Raw genomic sequence first — 22,998 nt, forward strand, 5'->3', positions numbered from 1 at the left:
AATATAAACGTCAACGTATATGCCCAACTTGGAGTCAGGTCACAAAAGGGAAATAACGCTGTAGGAGGAAGGTTCGATCCAGTGCTGTGGATTGAATTCGGCGTAGCTCAGTGGTCAGAGCGCTTGGTACGTAGAACCAAGGACCCGGGTTCGATCCCCGGCGCCGGAGCGAATTTTTCTCCTCAAATATTAATTGTCACAATAACAGATATTATTCTGTTGGACCAATTAATAACATCTTTAGTAAAAGAGAAATTAGTCGCAAGATTTCTTTTTGTTCCAGTGTTTTCCATTTCATAACAGCAATATCAATACACTGCTCCACGCTATTGTGATACAGACGAGGAAAGAAGCAGAAATAAAGCCTGAGAGAATAGAAAGACTTCTATCCTCTCTGAATCAAACAACAGAAACAAGCGAGAATCGCAATTGTCAGAGTTCAGAAAACAGAAGTGAGCCTATACTTGGTTATAGGTTATGGTTAAACTGTAGAATCTCTGGTCCTAACAGAGAGTTAACAAATAGAATGTTAAAATGTGAAATGTAAAGTTGAAGAAACGCAATATTTTTAACAGCAATTCATACTTTTAACTTACAGTTAATTAACGCTATGTTAGGTGCATTTTAACAAAGGTTGAAGAAACCGGGCCTAAGTGACGTAAATGAAACATTTTACAAGACGTAATTCAATATTATTTTTTTCTTATATAACATCGCCATTATTAAAAGTTATCTTATGTATTTTGGTTAACTAAATTCGAAAATCACAGTAGCAAATTTTAATTGGTTCTTGTTTAGAAGAAATCGTTAACTATAATAAAATAGTTTTCACTGCAAACCCTGCATTCTCCAGCCTTCCTCTTAGTCTCCGCATATGATCCATAGATCTTAATGTCGTCTATCATCTGATATCTTCTTCTGCCCTGAATTCTTCTCCCGTTCACCATTCCTTCCAGTGCAGTTTCTTCTCAACCAGTAAAATGTGTATTATAATTTGCATAGCCATCTACTGGTGTAGCAAAGTGATAGATTTATAATAACTACTGCAGCTTTCCTGGTGACGTGATAACTCAAAATTTTCTCAGGCTTCCAGCCAGGTCATAAGTTGGTGATCCACTGACATTTCGAGGATGTTCATCTTCCTCATCGGCACTAATAAGAGCCAATCAGTGCACAGCTCCTTGGCTGACTCCTCCCTCTGGCACTATAAATTAAGGAGCTAGTACACTGTATTGAAAAAAGCCATAGGGCTAATTTTAATAACACCGAGGTCCTGGCAAAGTGTTCGGGCTACTGGGATAGAAGAGTAAAGGAAACCCTGGCCATAGCGGCGGAAGGCGGTAACCTGAATTGGGACTCGGGTCTCCAACTAAGCGTGGCGTGGGCACCGGCTATTAAATTTCTCAACGCCCAGACAACGGGCCGTCATCAGCGGAGGACACATAACTCATCCGCCGAGCCCATCATGAGACCCGCGTTCAATCAGCCGAAAAGCACAAAGCAAGACGACACATCTGCCACGTTCGCGCCGCGGTCTGCACCAATAAGAGCCAATCAGCGCACAGCTCCTCGGCTGACTCCTCCCTCTGGCAATATAAATTAAGGAGCTGGGTATCCTTAGTTATCATTTAACCCTGAAGATGAGGAAGATGAACATCCTCGAAACATCGGTGGATCACCAACTTATGACCTGGCTGGAAGCCCGAGAAAATTTTGAGTGATAGATTTATATTCGGCTGAGAACACATATGGCAAAGCATATTATGTACCACTAGAAGAAAGCTCAGCATTTATAAATAAAAAAGAATAACCTGAAAGACCTCACATTTTGTGTCTAACGTGCAAGTTCTCTCACACAACACTGTAAAATACACGGTACTTACGTTGGCGATCTAATATTCGTGTCCTTAAGACTTGTATTTGGTTGCTTCTGAATCGTAAGTTCCTGGCCATCGAACGTGTTGAGGTACTGAATTTGTTGAGGAGAAGGAACTGGCATCAGGTTGGGCTCCTTGTTTGCTTGACTCCCTGACTGTTGCTGCTGTTGCTGTTGTTGCTGTTGCTGCTGCTGTTGTTGCTGCTGCTGCTGTTGTTTTTGCTGAGCCATGGACTGCAGGGTTCGACAGTACATCCCATCCACTGAAGACAAGTTAAAGTGTCAAACTACGCTATATCTTCATTCAGGTCACACATGTGTCCATGTGCTCTAGGCCCTCAAAGATAAATCAACAGAATGCATTATGCACTATTAGATAGCGATCCTGAAAATCCTTCTGTTTCATTAGCTTGAATTTTGATTTCTGTCTCTAAAACCATATTAATTTTTTTGAACAAATTTATACGTGTTTGTGGATATACACACATATGTATACTATTTTAAGCCCAGCAGAGATCCACTGTTAGCCATAAGTTTGAATTGTTAATATACTGCAATTAATGGAAACCTACGTACAGTGCACACAACAGAATTTGTGTCATTAACGTAGGTTGAAAGGAAGGGGTAAATAAGTCACGCAAATAAGTGTATTAACTATTTTATTTATGTAATATTGAATTAGATAATTTCAGTAAACAACTTTGGTTTTGTAACAGTGAACTACTAAATAAAAAAAAAAAATTGCTGTTCTTTCAAATTATACTAGGAAAAAAAAATATGCCATTACAAAAAATAACATTTTTACCAAAGAATATTTTATATTGTAAGACACTGAATTAAAATGGTAATTTATAAAACAAGTCACTAAAGAGGTGTTTTTTTTACAAGTTGATTAAATTAGACACCAAAAGGAAAGTCACGTTTAGTCATGAGTCATATATAATGTTTTTTCAAGATAAATCGAATATTTACAGATAAAGTAACTACAGTCAACTCTGGGTATAGTGAACCTCTGCGGACTTGCATATTTCGTTCACTATATCCGAAATTCACTATGTCCGAAGTATCTCTCCCCTAATCTTAAATGACAGAAATGAATGAAATTGTGAAAAAAAAAAAAAAAAATTAATTTTTGTGGAATGGATTACACTGTATACTGTTACTCACAGTTGATTTACTTAAACTATGCTGTCTACCCACGTCCGCTTGCGAAAGACCACGTTCAATGTCACTTATAATATTCACTGTATCTTCCAAAGAAAACACTTCACGCTTCGACATTTTTATACAGTACATTCACTTTTGGAACACTAGATCAGGTAGAAATAACAAACGCTGTTATGGTGTGACTGCATACTCAGTCTTGGAATTTCCCAGGTCACTTAATGGAAACTGGGAGAGGGTTGATGGAGTTTGAAAGCCATCGAAATCTTACCTCTGGACATAATGTTCACCCCCTTTTAATAAAAGATGGCAATTTCATTTTCTGTTGTTTTGATGCTATCCGTCATAATTGAAATGTTTCTGAGAACAAAAGGCAACCCTTTGATGATGGAGAATTAGAAATAACAGTAGAGTAGAGTGCCTGAGAACAGAATGTCAACCCTTCGATGGTGAAGTAAGAGAAGGTTGTCATGTGTTGCCTGAATTTATAGTACAGCTCATTGTCTAGGAATCACTAATCCTACCTTTGTCCTTTGACTAAAGGAGTAAGAAACTTTGAATGTTGTTCTCAACACATTCTTTCAATTTTATACAAAAAGGTCTGACTTCAAATAAGAATTTGTCAGGATACAAGGTTCACTATAACAGAGCCGAGGGTTCACTATAGCCGAATGTTCACTATAACCGAGTTCACTATATCCAGAGTTGACTGTATACAGTATTTTTAAAATGTATAAATTTTAGTTATGAAAAATTACATCCTGTGCCATAGCATCGTGGTCTAAGACATCATGCCTAGGACTCGCATTACAGAATGCATGCTTATTCAAATCCTCATGGGAAGGGATTTTCTCATGAAATTTTAGCCAGTGTATAGAACTGATGCCCAGCCAGCATCGTGATGAATTTAGAGAGCTATTATAGGTAGCAAAATCCAGTTTTGAAAACCAACTATTACAGCTGGGAGGATCATTTTGCTGACTACATGATATCTCCATTCTGGTTGGATGATCATTGACCTCTTCTGAGGCTGTGGACATAAGTCCAACAGCTGGCTGAGCCGCTTTGACGCTTCATAGGCTATTCACACCACAAAAGGTGAAAAATTAAATTGAAACAATCTAGTTTTTTTTATTTTATTAGGTTATTTTACGACGCTTTATCAACAGCTTAGGTTATTTAGAGTCTGAATGAGATAAAGGTGATAATGCCGGTGAAATGAGTCCGGGGTCCAGCACCGAAAGTTACCCACCATTTGCTTATATTGGGTTGAGGGAAAACCCCGGAAAAAACCTCAACCAAGTAACTTGCCCTGACCGGGAATCGAACCCAGGCCACCTGGTTTCACAGCCAGACGCGCTGACCGTTACTCCACAGTTGTGGACGAAATAATCTAGTTGTAAGCACCATATTTAGATACATTTTCAGAAGTTGGTGATTTTAAGTTTTAGTGGTTTCCATAGCAACAATTTACCAACAAAATAAAACAGAATATTCATTAAATGAATACCCCTCCAGAATAAGGGTGTATGGTACATTGTATCTCTATGTATTTAGACCTGTATTCCGGGGGGGGGGGGGGAGGCATATTCAAATGTCTGTTACAAATTTTGTAATTTTGTTTACATTTTTAATATAATGTGTAGTGATAGTGAAGAAGATATTATTGCTAGTACTTCTCTGCAGTTGCTGAGGGATATGTAGACGACATCATGGAAAATAAAACGAAAATTGCAAGAAAGATCTTGGCAAACAAAACTAGAGAAACACTCTGCCTGTTGATGTAGTCTTTCGTGAAAATGACGAACAATGAAGAAACTACCACTATATTAACATAGATGGCTCAAGTACTTGCAGTGCAAGTAAAATTCGTATTCAAGGAACTAATATAGAAAATATTAACAGTACAATTAATATTAATTTTTGTTAACATTTAATAAAATTTCACTGAAACAATCTAGTTGGAAGTTTGACTGATTTCTAACGTAAGATTTTGTTGTCCTACATTTCTTTACCGTACTGTGAAAAAAAAAAAAAAAAAATATATATATATATATATATATATAATATATGTTTATTTATTACAGTTATCAATACTGAAATACTTTTAATCCTTAGGCTGTGAGAAAAATGGTATTTTTGGTAATGGTGATAAAAAGAAGTTATTTCTGCACTGTAAGATTTTAATTTTCTTGTTGAAAAACATTAAAGAACAACTAAGTAATGTACAATGTCCATTATGTATGGTCCTTCTTGCATTACTGACCATTTCATGCATTTGCATTATTGGTACTTCTGCATCACTAGTTATAATTTCTTCAGCACAATAATTTTATATTACTCTTTATATGGCACTCGTAAGTTTCGATAACTTTTTATCCACATAATTTTATGTGCACAAATATGCCTGGGTTAAATTCCAAATCTCTCCGCAGTGCATGTGAAGAGAAGACATATGTCACTGTTGATACTGATTGTCCGTCGGACAGGCACATTAAGCCTGGCAGCACCCTTGGCGCTATTCAACAGGAGTAGGCTACGTGCCGACACTGGATTTCCCCTTCTACCTTCCTCATCATCATCATCATAATCCTCACCCATTTCTTACACACATACATATACGCACCCTAGTACATAACATACACATCACAGTTTAGTATATACAGTTGCGAAGCTCAATACTTACTAAATATGCAAACATAGACATTTGAAATATAAAATATGCATCCATTGATAGTTGCTAGCCACCAGGATCGCTACTATCGCCTCATCACAGATTCTTTCCCTAGCAGACGATAAAATGTATTGTACTTTTGATATTGTGTTCTTTTGAAAAATTAACACCTTCCTTCCACTATTGAAATACGAAATACATAAGGTTTATATATTATTTCCATAAAGTACATATTATATTTTATAAACTCGCCTTCCTGGATCTTTCAGAAGAAGGATAACTCTGGCCTCTTTTTTCTTAGAATTTATAGTGCTACAAACGTCTCCTTGTCCCATATTATTATTCAAATTATTGTATTTTAGCCATTTACAGTTATTACAACCGATAACGAACATTTCACAGTTTACACAACTTTTCACAACAATGCGAAATATGGCACAGTCAATGCCTTTTCGATCTAGACCAGGCCGTAATATATGTTCGGGTTTTCTGTTTCAGTGTATGGAGCTCAGTGAATTATTATATTATAACTTTATTGCGTATCATAGCTAAGTTTTATTTAGTGTAATGTGTCCATAAGTTCCCTTTACTTCTTGTTGCATAATAGACTATGTTGCAGAAATAATTACAAAACTGTGTTATTTTAATGTGAAGAGAATTTTACATGTTAACATAATCTTTTTGCATCAACATTTTAAATTTAGAATGGAAGCTATTTTGAGGTTTAATAAAAAAGAAGGCATAATCGCAACGACCGATGTATTTATATTGTGATTTAACATAGCACATCTACCTTCCTTAATAAAGACAGAAAATTTATCATACCACTCCTATGAAATTAGTGTACGTACGATTGTTACTTCCGTCTCTTAGGTAGTAGATAAATACAATAATTCAATACTCAATTGTAGTATTAAAATACAAATTGAATGTGCGGAGTATCATACATGACATTATGCTTAATTATAATGTATAATTGCGAATTTAGGAATATAAGATATAGTAAACATAACCTATAATATTTCCATATGAATGGCAGGACATTGGAGACCACTAAAATTAGACAGAAAGGGGCAACTGGTACAGTAAACATAACCTATAATTTCAACATATCTAAATATCCATGCGGTGCAACTGAAAATTATTGAATCGTGCATAAATGAATGTACAAGAATTTCGCAATATTTAATCGAAATAAAGGCGAGTATTACACATACGAACAACATAATTTTCACACCAAAAATAATATTTCATCTTAACTCGCAAGTGATTTATGTCTCAAGTGTCTCATAATCATTGTTTTAAATTTTATTAATGCAATTACACTACATTTTAGAGAAATATATGTTACTCTTTATGCATTCCAACTAATTTATATGGTTGAAATGCTGCCCTTTGTGATCAGGTTAAGCGAGTTACATGGTCTGCCTTACGGCCTGTATTAGATAACGATGGCAGTGACACAGTCTATTGTTCCTATTACTCACAATGCTCCAAGCGGCTAGCAACTATCGCGAGAAATGCAAAAAAATCACCCCAAGCTTCGCAACTGTATGTACTAAACTGTGATACACATCATGCATAGCATGGCTTGCCGAAGTGCTGAGCAATTTGAAAATTGTTCACAGTCCTGCCATCTATCTGCAATATGTGGAACCCGAAACACGCACGTGAAGTGAGTAGACATTGAACACATCCACACATGCAAGTGCTCTCTCTCTCTCTCTCTCTCTCAAAGAAAACATCGTATTATCTTCAACATTTTCTAAAGTATCTATAAAATGACACATTTTCAATAGACGTACATTTTCACTATTGACATATGAATTGATTTCATTGAATTTGTCCCCATGGGGTCATTATTTGCACCAGCATTTTTAAAAACCATTTCAGGTAATATATCACTTCATGATTGTATACCTGTATTGTAAGTAGCACACTTAATTGTGTTTTTCTGCGAAAAGTGAGGACACTAACCAGATTTTCCTTAGCAAGCATATTTCGAAGTAATCATTTGTAATGCCATTGTAGAGTTTCATTTACATCCTTTTTCCATAGATCGTATTAATGGCGCAGTTTGATGATATAACGTGTAAAATGTTATTGTTTAGATGAACAGGCATCATCAGTAACACCTTATAAACGTATGAAATAGATTTTTTTTTTTTTTTACAATTCATTTTAATATATCAATATGCCTGGTAAATTATTAATAAGTATTTAATGAATTTCAATCTTAAGGCATATAAACTTGCAAATGTTTATTTGCTGCCGTAAAATCATTTACATATATTTGGTATTATAGCTCATCTAATTATTACTAATTATTAGGAATTATAATATTGATCTTTCTATTAATTTTCAATGAATGATTAAAAGTCATACCTAACTCATGATTTATCTATTACGAAATTTATCGTACATTCCACTACATTCACAATCAACGAGCATTTATTCAATATCTCAACTAATTACACCCAACAGTAATTCTTTAACACAAACAACATTTTTAACAAGTAATCTTATAATAATAATTATCTGCGTCTCTATATAATAACTTGTCTATATTTTGCATTTATTATTATCTCTTAATCTCTATTTTCAGGTGAAACAATTACAAAACATACAACATCAACTACGAAAACTATCTTGAACTTACGACAATTCTCAGCCATGATTACTCTAAATATTTTATTATCTTCATTATAAAATTTAAATTTTAACATTGACTAATTTAATCACTGTATATCAATTGTAAAGTAGTCATCAACGTCAAACAACATTCATTCAAATGCCAACGGCCTCTCTAAGTGAAATAATTACAATACACACGAACATTAACTACGCATACTATCTTGTAACTTACGACAACTTTCAGCCATGATTACTTTAAATATTTTATTATCATCATTGTAAATTTAAAAAATAACATCGTTGACAAATTTTTAACATTGTATATTAATTGTAACATGAGCTATATGTATAAAATAAAACATTCGTCCAGTCTAAGTTCAAATTCAAAGATTATCTCAATATTCATCCTGTATCATGTTATATCTACATAAAGCTCATGAATTTCATGTATCACATATATTGTTCTCTATTTTCCTTGTTATTTGCATAATATACTATTATAGGTCCAGATAACATGTTTTGTTATATCTGAAGATGCCCTAAACGGCGAAAACGTTCATATATTGTTATTAAATAGCAAATAAACATTTGCAAGTTTATATGCCTTAAGATTGAAATTCATTAAATACTTATTAATAGTATGAAATAGATTCCTGTAGAAACATTTACAAAAATATATCCTGGTTCATCTAGACATTTTATGAGAGAAAAATTTAGCTGGAATCATCGTGATGAATTTACGAATTTAAATGCTCATATCATCATAGATTTTCCAATGGCAAGTAGCAATTTATGCTTTCCATTTGCATCAGACAAAGAAGGACTATTGCTATTTATTTTTGTATGTTATAACAAGGATCTATATGCTCACAACAAAAGTTAAATTTTTTGTAAGTAAACATTTCGAATTTAGTCTTTTTTGATTACAGTTAGTCACCAACATTTATTTCCAGTTCAGCTTTTAATGTATTATAACATCACAGAAATGTCTACACTTGACTTTTAACCTTACCATTAGTTGTCAAATTCCAAGTCGTGTTTTAAAATATGTTATAAGCTGTTACAGTTCATTTCTACTAACTTTTTCCTTTGAATATGCTGAAGGAATTTATTCTTTAACATCTTTCTTAACTAAAACATTCAATAAATTGCAGCTTTCAATTTGTTGTCTGTGTAGCTACGCATAAACTTCCTCTTTTTTGCATTCTAATCAGCATATTTCAATTTAAAAATATCACATCCAATTTTCTTAGATTGTGTTATAATTACCACGCACTATACATTCTTCTTTTTTTTTTACATTGATATGTAACTTTCAAGCAGTTTCATCATGTAAATGTTTAATTATGTCCAGTTTCAGTTGAATAGTTAACAAGTTTCTCTTTTGACCAGACAATTTAAAACTAGTAACGCTGACTCAATGTTTGGAAGACAACTACCATATGTAATAAACTGCAGCAACGTTACTGAAGGTAGGCAGGGAGAGAGGAAAATTCACTCAGCTTATATCAGTTGCTAGCAATGTGAAAAGCTTGCAATGGATCTCTACTGAAAACAGGAAATTAATTTCATGCAGTAATTAATAAATTGGCTAAATTCACATAAAGTTATTATGTCCCATGAATTTTGTCTACAGTTGTATGCTTTCCAACCAGTTTCTGCTCCCTAACTTCCAAACATCTGACTACATCACCACTAAATTGCTACTGTGGTTGAAATATATGATAAGGATCAGTGTATGTGCTCACTTCATCCAGTGCAACTTATCACACCAATAGTTCATGCTACGAGGCAAGTCCACAAAGTAACTTTCCCACTCATCCCACAGCTAGCAAACCATATGTTGCGCGAAGCAACTGCGTGTACATGATAGAATAATGTTCTGGCATGGAGCATGCGCTAGCGGAACTTCCCGAGTGCTCTCAGTAGCTTCGTTGCATTGGTTGAAGATGGACGTTCCTATTCCAGCTCCCGCCGCGTGAAGTGAGGTCAGTGATAAAGTTTTTGAATGCACAGGGCATAGCGCCGATTGAAACTGATCGTCAGCTGTGCCAGGTCTATGGGCAAGCAGATGGTGCGTTGCTGCTGTAGACAATTTTCAGCAGGACGCCAAAATGTGCATGACGAGGAGTGCAGTGGGAGGCCAACCATCATCACAGACGGCCTTGTGGAGCAACGCACCATCTGCTTGCTTATGATGTTAGGCCCATAGACCTGGCACAGCTGACAATCAATTTCAATCGGCGCTATGACCTGTGCATTCAAAAATTTTATCACTGACCTCACTTCACACGGCAGGAGCTGGAATAGAAACGTCCATCTTCAACCAATGCAACGAAACTACTGAGAGCACTCGGGAAGTTCTGCTAGCATATGCGCCATGCCAGGACATTACTCTATCACGTACACGCAGTCGCTTAGCGCAACATATGGTTTGCTAGCTGTGGGACGAGTGGGAAAGTTACTTTATGGACATCCTCGTATTAGTCATGCATTTATTATGTGATGAAGTGATGATATTTCAAATACATTTTGTGAAAACTGTGAAAGGCACGGCTGGAGAGATATATGATGCACTACAGTCAAAGTAAGGTATCTCTACTACAATATATAAACAGGCAATACTGTACCATTTTTACTCGATTATAATAGAACCCCCCCCCCCAATTCTTTTTTTTTTTTTTTTGCAAAATGTCGTCTTGAAAATTGGGATTCATACCATATTCGATTACATATTATATTAGCACACATACACTCAGGCTTGCCTCTGATTGAGATTCTGGCTGATATGTACACCTATTATCAGGTAGTACATCTCATTTGATGCTATGTGTCAGAGGAAGAACAATTGTTTGTATGCATCTGAAGTCTGATTAGTGTAATGTGTAAATAATCGGCGAGGTATGCAATGGAGAGGGAAAGAAACTGGCCACCCTACCCCATTGTTTCCTGGCCTAGTTGCCTTATAAGTGGTGCCTTGTTGGTATCACTTGTGAGGTTCAGATGTCTTCAGACAGTTGATTAAACAACAACAACACTCAGACTTGAACAAATTAAAAATTAACGCTCTATTTATGCTACTAGATGTGGTGTGAAAACACTGACAGAAACGACCATCACAGGTTCGTGTTTTCTTGTCTTTTGCGGACTTTTCATTCGTAATTTCAAGTCCATTTTGACAACAATCATTATTAATAGGAACATTATTTTTAACACTTCTGTTACCAAAGAGGCTAATAGGATGGTCCAACTGATGAATCTTCAATATTATTTTATTTTTTCTCCTTTTTATTTCTTTTTTTCTTTTCTTTCCATTTTGTATACTCCTTGTATTTGTACATTATATGTCTACTAACATTTTAAAAGCCACCAGCGTAGCTCAGTCGCTTAAGGCACTTGCCTGCCTGCATTTGGGTGCAGGTTCGATTCCCGCTTGGGCTGATTACCTGGTTGGTTTTTTTCCGAGGTTTTCTCCAACCATAAGGCAAATGCCAGGTAAACTATGGTGAATCCTCGGCCTCATCTCGCCAAATATCTCGCTATCACCAATCCCAACCATAAGGCAAATGTCAGGTAATATATGGCCAATCCTCGACCTCATCTCGCCAAATATAATCTCGCTATCACCAATCCCATCGACGCTAAATAACCTCGTAGTTGATACAGCATTGTTAAATAACCAAGTAAAAAACATTTTAAAATAAGAATAACACAAATAATTATTCCACTTTAAGAAGTAAGTCGCATTATTGATGTGGGGTGATTTTGTTACTCCCCTTGTTGTCTGTGTCATGAAAATTCCAGGATATGAAATTCAATTTGTAGCTTACTTTTCTTTCTTTTTGAACTGGTCTGATTCCAAATCACTTGATTTAGCGTTATTTATATTGCTGTTTATATTAGCATGATTCCTGGTTTTCAACTTTTTCATTTACTTTTACTTTTGCATCTTATGGTTACTCTAAAAGTGATTATTTTGTTAGAAATTTTTAGCAAGTCTTTTTTTGGAATGTTCATGGTTGTATACATAGTGTTCGAATATGAACTTCAACGATGAACTGAAATGATTTCCATTTTTTTTTTTTGGAGATGTTCTTGGTTCTATAGGTGGTAATCCAATATTTAAATTAAAAAAATAAACTGAAATGATTTCCAGTTTATGTTACATACTGACATTCATACCTTGTAGCTGTTATTCACTATGTCAAAACTGTATAGCATTGAGGAGTTTGCTTTGAAATGGAAGGATGGGAAGTTTAACTTTACTATATACGTTATTTCGTAGTGTCATCAATAACATATGGGACAGGGAAATCAAAAATCTCCCTAACCCCAATAAACCAAATTTTACAGGAGAGAGAAAAAACTTATTATTTCTCTTACTAACTTTAAATATTATACATTTATCTATTAATATTGTGTAAAATTACATTCTTTATTAATTAAATACTTCAAAACCTAAATTTTTACATTATCTTACACTACAATTTGAAATAAACACTGCTGGAGTTAGTGGTTTTCTGACTTCCACAGTGTATGAATTAAGAAAAGTGAACAAATATGAGCCATGTGAAGAAAAAAAGATAAGTAGCCTATATCATAGTTCCCTTACGAAACATTGGAATATACGAGAAAATGGAAGTTTATTATTAAGATTAACATTACTACATTTTTTTTTTTTTTAAATTTTAAATATATCAGACAGAAAATCACAAATTACCATAAAGCACATCAAAATACACAAATAAAGCCACAAACAATATTAAAATGTTAACACAGTCTCATTCATGTTACAGATTCTGTTTTTTCTCTCACTCTCATGTTATTCCTGTGCATCTAGATTCTAGATTATTACTGTCCACAAACAGAGTTTGGTAATTCATCCTACTTTCCTCCGAAATAAACTGCATTAAATTTTGCAAGTCCTTTTGCTTTCTTCTTTCAATGGCAATGCTGAATTGTACTTTAGTTGACTGGGGAATGATGCATCTGTATTGGGTTTCTGGAAGTTAATCGACTTGATATTGTGCCTTTAATAGTCTTACTTACATGGATTTCATAGATTTTTGTGACATTCTGAATACCGTATTGTATCACTTTACTCGGCTGGTTGAGTGATAGTGTTGCCACCTACCGGGAAATTAAGCTTGGAATACAAAAACTCTCTTATTCCATGGAGTAAGTGGAGTTCTGACTTCCACGTGTTTTAAAACAGCCCCCAGAATGCAGATGAATGTCGATATTAGTGTATTCTTGCCTTCCACACATGTGGGACAAACTAAAAATCATAATCCAGCCCATAACTCAATTTTATCAAAAATTGGACTTAGTGGGTTTTTGATCTCCCTCTCATACATAAAATTCATTAATTTTGGAAAATACTTTCAACAAAATGAATCGGGAATTTTGAATTACACTGTATTTCTAAAAATAGGAACATTACTTTACATTTTCTGTAGTTACACACTCAATAATACGTAAATTATTCATTTTAAATATCCCAAATGCTTAATAAAGACTGGTATATGAATTTTACGGGGGTAATTTTATTAACCCCCTTGATAGTAGTAAGTTTTAAAGAAACCTTGGTAGCAGAATGGTTAATTATGGTGAAGAATTAATGATAATTTTTTCTTTTATTTTGAGATTTTATGTACACAACTTTTAACAATTGTGCATCTTCAAGTAAACTGAAAGGATTTACCTTACTTACTGGCTTTTAAGGAACCCGGAGGTTCACTGCCCCCTCACATAAGCCCGCCATTGCTCCCTATCCTGAGCAAGATTAATCCATTCTCTATCATCATATCCCACCTCCCTCAAATCCATTTTAATATTATCTTCCCATCTATGTCTCGGCCTCCCTAAAGGTCTTTTTCCCTCCAGCCTCCCAACTAACACTCTATATGCATTGAAAGGATTTACCACGATTACTAATGAAAGAGTAACATCAGTCATTGTCAATAAATGTTCTGACATCAACCCAGGCCTGTTAACAGCAAGTTCCAGTTCTGATACTGTAAATGAGGATAATGTGATGTATAGCAAGAGGTAAGGGTGCTTTTATAACCTGCCTTGATAATATAATTTTAATCTTGAATGGTTTTTAGCATAGGCACAATTACCAGTAACTTTTTTTCTCGATTTTGGGATAAAGAAATTGGAGTGTGCCAGGGTGCGAATTTTTGGTATTAACAAAATACACTAAATGTTTGAAAACTTAATTTTATTCCCAAAAAACAGAAATCTATAAAATGAATGACATTTAACTTGTAAAATGTCACGAAAAGTAATGATTTCAACGAAATAGCCTCACAGTCACGAAATTTGTACTTGAAAACATGTTTTTCTTGCACGAAATACTGGCGAAAGCAAACATAATCCTTTCAATTAATAAAAAAATTATTTGGCTGCCTTCTGAAGCTTTGTGTCAACAGTAAACAACGATTCTACAACGTCTTTTCAGAGACTGAAGAGCATGCATACCCTGTAGTTCCAATTTACAAGCTCTTTGAATCAAACGAGTATCACAACGGTTTTGCTTCAACATTTCTTCATGTGCTGTGATTTTCTGTCTCAAACATTGATAACGAGAGAGGATTTTCTACATACAAAGATGTTTTATCTGATCGATGGGTTTGTTTGTCATGTTCAAATGTTGAAATTATTCTGAGCCTTTACATTCAAGACTGGAGAATGCTGGGTTTGCAGTGAAAGACCTGCCCTTGGGCAGAACACCATGAATGAATGAATTTACATTCAAGAGCAGGATAGTTAAGTGCTGTAAACTGATGCATGCTTTACTACTTGTAATCAGATTCAACTCGCCCCAGTTTATGGATTAGTCAGAGTACTTTTCAATATTTTTTTAAAAGTATGTGTAAACTGAAATTAAGCAATGATTGGATATAGTTTACTTTTCAAGAAAAATTTTTATTCGTGTAATTTAATGTTCATAATATTGAAAGTAACAAGAAATGTGTAATAATTAATGCTGTATGTAAAATTACTTTTGTATCCTTTGTATATTTTCGCGAAGTATTAATTCAAACCTTCAAATTTCCACGATATACTCACCGAAATCAAGATAAAATAAGCATCACCGAATCACATCCGTATCAATGGTGTATTATATTCGAATAAATATGGTACAAAGGCAGTTGTTATGCCACTCTCGCTTTACTAAATTTACAGCAATTTTTGTCACTAATTTGTGTACATCTTTTCATACTTTAAAAATACTGTCAGCAAAGGATTTCAATTCAAGGGCAGTTATCATAGAACAGTTAATATTCACGATTCAATATTTTGAGAACAAATAATTAATTTATGCTCGACCATGCCGAAATGTAGTAATTATACACCTGGCAGTCCTTTAATGCATGTCATTAAAGTACACCTATTCATTAAAGTTCAGGTTTTCGATTATTCTCGGATATGCAATCGAAAGACAACTAGGGAAATGTCACGGAGGCTGGAAATCCAATACTGTCGCAGAAGGTTATGTTCTGTTACTATAATAATTAGCGTCAATTGTAAATAATATTCAAATAAATTCAATTTGTCATCTCGTTTTTCAATTCTAAATCAATTTCCAGGTTATATCAAGCCTAATGTTCTCTAGGTTATATCAAGGTCAATGATATTCGTGCCTCGGAAAAAATCAATACTTTCGCGTCTGCGCACATCTCGCAATTCAGGTCAGTTCCGTTCGTCACTTACATAATCATAACATGAAAACTTATGAATAATTTCAAGTTAGAAATATGGTCGAGCATAAAAAGTCATATGAAACTTGCCTATAATGGTAATTAAGACGCTCGTATGAAAATTATGAAACTCGCTTGCTCTCGTTTCATAAACAAACATACTTGCGTCTTAATTACTACCATTATAGGCTCGTTGCATAATGTACTATTAACTGATATAATTTATAACTACATAAAATCAGAGTCAATAATTATTTTATGCTCGACCATGCCGAAACGTAGTAATTATACACCTGGTAGCAGACCTTTAATGCATGTCATTAAAGTACACCTACTCATTAAAGGTCAGGTCTTTCAGCCAATGATGACTCAGGTTACAACTGTTCAGCCAATGACAGGTCAGCTTTCTACCGTTATAAAACCGCAAGTATCGATTATTCTCGGATATGCAATCGAAAGAGAATCAGCGAAAAGTCACGGAGGCTGGAAATCCAATACTGTCGCAGAAGGTTATGTTCTGTTACTATAATAATTAGCGTTAATTGTAAATAATATTCAAATAAATTCAATTTGTCATCTCGTTTTTCAATGTCTAATTTAATTTCAATGTTATCTCTGTAGGTTCTTATGGCCTAGCAAGGTCAATGTGGACATCTGTTCCTCAGAAAAAATCAATACTTTCGCGTCTGCGCACATCTCACAACATACGGAACATTGCTGAAGGTCAGATACAATTAAAATTAATAATATCAAGTTAGAAATATGGTCGAGCATAAAAAGTCGTATGAAACTCGCCTATAATGGTAATTAAGAAGCTCGTATGAAAATTATGAAACTCGCTTGCGCTTGTTTCATAAATATCCATGCTCACTTCTTAATTACCTTCATTATAGGCTCGTTGCATAATGTACTATTATGCTATTCTGACTACTTAAAAGCGCACATGCACTCACCTCCAGGCTGCTGGCTTGCGGAAGTTGTGCTAGGCTGACTGCTGGGACCTGGGGTCAGTGACGGGAACTCGGAACTTGACTCTTTCCTCGCTGCACTTGGTGAAAGATGGGTGGACACTGGCGTGCTTGGATTACTGAGATTCAGTGGGCGGCTTGCAGTGGGTGACTCAAGAGAAGTGTTGTGCGTCCCAGTGGGGCTGGGTCCCGATCCCACTAAGCGTGTCGAACTTCCCCCATTTCCGTTGCCATTACTTCCAATGGGGAATTGTTGTCGGTTTGAATCTGCTGGTGAGTTTAGGCCAGATGCAGCTCGTGGGGATGGAAGCGATAGATTGGAAGTTGGATTATTGGGAGAGCTGGGATTTGGGCTAGGCATGGCATTGGGAACACTTGCGGATCTAGTTGTCTGATGATACGGAGGAGGGGGTCCTTGTGCTCTTGGACCAGAGCCCCCTGAACCCGGTACCGAACCTGGCCCCGGCCCTGTTACAGTTCCTGGACCTCCTGCACTTGGAGCTCTGGGGCCACATGATCCCGGTCCACTGGGGCCCATCTGTGGACTCCCGATCCCAGAACCTGAACCCCCCATCACCAAACCAGATGGTCCTTTCTTCTTTCTCTCCTCGTAGAACTGATGCTGAAGCTTCTGCCACTCTATCTGTGCTGCCACTGATGTTGGTGTGATCTGGCCGGGACCACCTAAACCACCCATCATGATTCCTTTCTGCGATATCACTCCTACACCACCATTATTATTCATCCCCGCTGGACCTGTTCCTGGTCCCATTGCCATCATTGGCCCCATGCTGTGCTGCATCAGCATTCCTTCCGATTGTTGGTTCACATTTCCTCCCTCTGGTAGGGGGGACTGGTGCTCTGGAAAAAGCATTTGCTGCATCTTACGCAATGTTGCCAGCTGTTCTTCACGGTGCTGTCTCTGTTGAGGTGTCAAATTTTCATCAGGAACTTTCACTCCTGAAATAAATGTGTTACAAAATTTATACTGATGAAAACAGAGAAGATCACATTTTCTTCCTCCAAAAACTTAAAATGAGTTTAACCATAGGATACAATGCCGTAGAAATCCTATATAATATAATCAAGGGTTAAGTATCAACAAATCAATTCCTGTATTTTACTTACAGCAATTCTTTTCTTCTTCTCGGTTTGTAAAGCAGAAGAATATTCAAAAATGAGGTTTACACCACATGTTTTCTAAAGTATAGAACTTTCTATTTTCGAATGTTTGCCACATATAAACTAATTAAACTCCTCACCAAAATTGTTTTATTTTAATATACGTTTAACGTGCATATCAATAATATACAAAAACAATAGCCGAACCCCTCTTTTACACTTTAGAAGGGACTCTGGAAAATGGTATAAAATAAGGGAAAGTGTAAATCAGGGATGTGAAGTGTGGGCATGTTGTACTCCCTGAAAAGGAGTCCAGATACCTTCCGCTTACAGAATCACATGCAGGCATATGATGAAAAGAGATTCTATGTCACTGTTACACTTTGTTAAAAGGCTAGAAATGCCCGCACTTGACATGCCTGGTGTAAATTATGGGAAATTACTTATGCTAACAAAAACATTAAGGAGCTAATGTTCAATATATATAATGATTTGTAATCAATCAATCCTTGAAGCTTTTATAACATACATGATTATATTTAGCTATTACAGTTATTAAATATTTGATTTAGAAAGGTTAAATTATCATAGACACATAATTTTAATCACTTTAAAAACTCAAAGTATACAGCCTACACACATATTTCAAAATGAAACACAACACTCGTTAATTTTACAACAGAAATCTGATATTTTTTACGGTTTACATCTCTCATGTCTCAGGTTTTCCATTTGCGTCTCTAGTTCGGATAGTTTATCAACAATTTAATCATCTCCTCCAGTAGCAGAAAGATACCTCCTCACAAGTCTTTACAGCTGCTCTTATGGGAAAACCAACATTGTCGTCGTCGTCATCATCATCATCATCATCATCATCATCATCATCATCATCATCATCATCATCATCATCATCATCATCATCACCATCACCTTCATCACTACCATCACCTTCATCAACATCACCATCACTAGCACACTGTTTTCCTGGTGAATGGTGTCGAGAATACCCTCCACAGTTTATTCCTCATCAGTGATCACATTATCTTTCATGAGAAAAACACGTGGTCACACAATTTTTATACAGTGCATTCGCTTCCCCCTGCGGCCGGGCAACTGACCTAATTGTGTTCTGTTTCAACTATCAGTTTGCTTTACTGAAGCGCTTAAAAAAAAAACGCCTCAAGGCCACGCGTGGTGGTTTCTGTGAGCAGCCAGTTTACGCTGTCTCTGAATAATCCTCACACTATAGACGAGCTGGAAAACGATATAACGTTCACGAGGATTTTTAATGAACTTCAGCGTGTGAATGGAAATTTTATCAGAAGATGTCAAGAATGCATCAATGCAGATGGATACCACTTTCAGCATCTTTTGTAACAAGGTTAGTACTCAAGTGATAGCAATAAATGAGTAGGATAAGCTTGAGGATTGATACACGTCGCTAACTAAAGGTACGATCACACATCGCTACTTTTGCAGCACTGCAGTACAAAAAACTGTGCAACTCCTGTACTGCGGCGTGTGAACAACAGTGCAACCCGAAAAGTAGCGGCTGCCGAACCTGCTGCCCGCTACTTTTCCATGCTGCGTGCAACTTAAAAGTAGCAACGTGTGAACAGGTTTCTCAGGGTTGCAGCCGCAGCATTTTTGATATTGGTTTTGTTGAAACTTTTGCTGCGGTTGCAACCAGTGTTACCACCCAAATGTGCCAATGATACTTTTATTGTTTGGATATATTTTAATGTTAAATGTGATGAAAATGAATTATTTGTAACAGTTATTAAATACACAACACAGTCTGAGCATAATTGCTGACGATATAATTCATTTTTTAAATTTTCCGTAGCGTAGTTCCAAACAGGAGGGTTGCCAACATTGATTACGTGAATATACTGTTGGTTATCATTTAAGTATACAGGCGTTTTTAAAAGCTTTATAGTAAAAATAATGTCAATTTCTGAATACTAGATACGACAGAAAAGCAAATATTAGATAAGGAAGCTTTCGCATGAGTTTCTTAATAATGTGAACATAACCACAAAATGTATATTGAGAAGTCAACACGGAGATGGGAACCTGCAGCATGACTGCGGCTGCAAAAGTAGGGCCTTGCGTGTGAACAGACTCGCAACCTTCAGTTGCAACTTTTGCAGCACTCGGGTTGCGCAGCACGAAAAGTAGCGTGCAGCACGCTACTTTTGGCTTATGTGTGAACACGACACGCAACTTTTGCAGCTGCAGTATAAAAGTAGCGCTGCAAAAGTAGCGACGTGTGACCGTACCTTAATGCTCCGCGCTTGCTGGCCGGAAGCAGGGGGAAGTAAACGCACTGTACTTGAATATGCATAAAATGACTGTGCAAAATTTACGTTTGTAGTCGTAATTTTAAATTCAAATTTTCACATGTACACCATTTTTTCCTCCAGTTGCTGGAAACAATATAAATTGCAGGAAGTTTGTAATTACAAGAGTAACTACAAGGGAAAAATATAAATAATGGGAAAATTAAAGAGACCAAGGAAAAAATGTTGTAAATGACGAGAAAACGTTCGTTGCGGGAATGTAAAAGCAGGGTTCGACTCTATTTTGCCGTTCTGTTTCCTCATTCAATAAAGTGTCAAAATCAAGTCAAAGAAACCAAATTCATTTAATAGCCTGGAAGGCAATTCAAATAACGGACTCACAATTGGTAAATTCCATCACATGAATCTTCAATAGAAAGTCTTAAAAGGAGGATAAATAATTCTTTTACCTGTAAGGGTGGGTTGAGACACGCTGCTGTTGGGGTTTATGATGGGACTCCCTGCCATGTCAGGTGTGGCACCTGGCATCAGAGCAGGATTGCTGGGACTGTGGTGCCCCATCATGGGGTTCGCAGTGGGGGAACCAGGCATCATGCAGGGGCTGTCTATTCCAGGTGTCTTCATGGGTCCGCTGGAAGTGGAGACAGGACAGCCGGTGAGCACCGCGTTGGAACATGGCTGCATCATCGAGTTTGCCGCACTGCCCACAGCATTCATGTTGTTTATCATGTTGTTGTTCTTCACATGAAAAATGCATTCACACATTTACATGAGTGAAGTGCGAAACCCACTCCCCTACCTTAAAGAAATACGCCAATGAAATTAGTCCCTAACAAACGAAATGCATATCAAAAATTAAATTAGCAAGCACTGAAATGGAAATGGAACATTCCTGAATTGTCTTATTACAGAGCTGTAAGTCCCTTAGTGTTGAGAAGAAAATGTTACCAAAATGCAAGAAATATACTGTCAGCATTTGAAGCACAGCATGCTTAACTTATAGATTAAATCAGGCATGTTCAGCGCAGGCATTTCTAGCCTTTAAACGAGGTGCAACAGTGACACACGATCTCAGAATCGCATGCAGGCACATGCTTAAAATATACTGGGTGTTCATTTCAAAGTGTGTCATGACGTCACTGTTGTTGAGTCACCGATTGAAGCGAGTTTCAGCTTATATGTCAGAGAAGTTGCCTATTATTCAAGGCGTTCTTCACTCTGAACTTGAGAACGTGTACGGTATAACTTGAATGTCGTAGCAACAGATGGCGGTCTGTACAGTCTGTGTGCTACCATAACCTCTTTCGAACTGCGTTTTGCGCCGGCAAGTCGTACGCAGGGTATTTGTTATCATCGGTTGCGTACGGTAACATTCCACAACACAAATCAAATGCTCCGTGTCCGTGTTGACCGTCGAAGTTAATGTCAACAAATACGTAAGTAATCGTCTTAACCCTCTCCCCATATCCCGACAGTACGTATTTCCAAACAGTTCACATTCCTGCCACTACCGGCGTTATCATACGCATCGGTACGTACTCTTCAGAATGAACGCCGTACTTGCCAGGCAACTTCTCTGCCTCCTAGGTAATACACCTTTGCGGAAGTGCAGGAAGATTGAATTCTCTAGGCTCATCGGCTAGCCACATGACGGCATACAGTGAGCCATGACACACTTTGAACTGAACACCCAGTACTTTACGTCACTGTTGCACCTCAGTTAGAAGCTAGAATTGTCCACGCTGGACATGCCAGAGTTACACAAATAAAAATCTTAGAGAAAATAGATAAAGGAAATAAAAGAGTGCTCATAAAGTAAATGAGTCCATGTGGTCATGTACCAGTAAGATTGTAAGTGATAACTTAGTTCTAATTTAATTGCTTCACATTATGAAATAAATACAGTAGAACTTGGTTATAACGACATCCAAGGGACCTTGAAAATTATGTTGTTATAAACGAGTGTCGTAGTAACCAAGATTCATATTATCAGTCTAGTGAGGTGGAAAATGAAAAATAATAAACATAATTAGGCTTATTTTGGATTTATGTATTCACTTTTAAGCATACCATGAACACAATAAAATACATGTACAATTATAAATACAGTATTCTGTATTAAAACAGTTTGTTCATTACTCACAAACTTATTTACTGAGGAGTGAAGTAATCAGTCATTTTACTCTGTTGTCTCCTACTTGCCCAATATACACTTTCTAAATTAAATTCTATGGTCATTATTTCAGTTGCAATTTCACTGCTCCTTCTCCTAGCTTCATAGAAATGTTCACAATTCTAATGGCTTCTAAAGTGCCACTCACTTCTTTTAGTGGTCATACTGCATTAAAATGGGTGCACTTAGTGAAAACTTCCTGTCGAAACTGACCGCATGCAGATACCATTAATACCGCATGAATTCGGGCAGGTTACAATGGGGTGGGGAATCTGCCTGCATTCCAGAGGTCTATGATAGAAGGGAACAGTAAAGGATTTGCCAGATTTCAGCAAAATATTTCTTAAAATACTTTGGTTCTTAGAAAATTGTATT

General features: G+C 36.3%; 1 protein-coding gene across 3 annotated transcripts in view; it reads right to left on the reverse strand.

Annotated features, from left to right (window-relative positions):
- lgs (BCL9 domain-containing protein legless) overlaps window positions 1–22,998 on the reverse strand; it is a 111,995-nt gene that overhangs the window by 5,345 nt on the left and 83,652 nt on the right. For all 3 annotated transcript variants that reach the window (XM_069838328.1, XM_069838329.1, XM_069838326.1), the window contains 3 exons: window positions 20,900–21,188; window positions 17,011–17,985; window positions 1,884–2,139 (listed from right to left, as the gene is read on the reverse strand). In XM_069838328.1, coding sequence (XP_069694429.1) covers window positions 1,884–2,139; window positions 17,011–17,985; window positions 20,900–21,188 — 1,520 coding nt within the window. The remainder of the gene's footprint in view (window positions 1–1,883; window positions 2,140–17,010; window positions 17,986–20,899; window positions 21,189–22,998) is intronic.

The sequence above is a fragment of the Periplaneta americana genome, chromosome 10 (genome assembly GCF_040183065.1).
Source record: "Periplaneta americana isolate PAMFEO1 chromosome 10, P.americana_PAMFEO1_priV1, whole genome shotgun sequence".
Lineage (NCBI taxonomy): Eukaryota > Metazoa > Arthropoda > Insecta > Blattodea > Blattidae > Periplaneta > Periplaneta americana.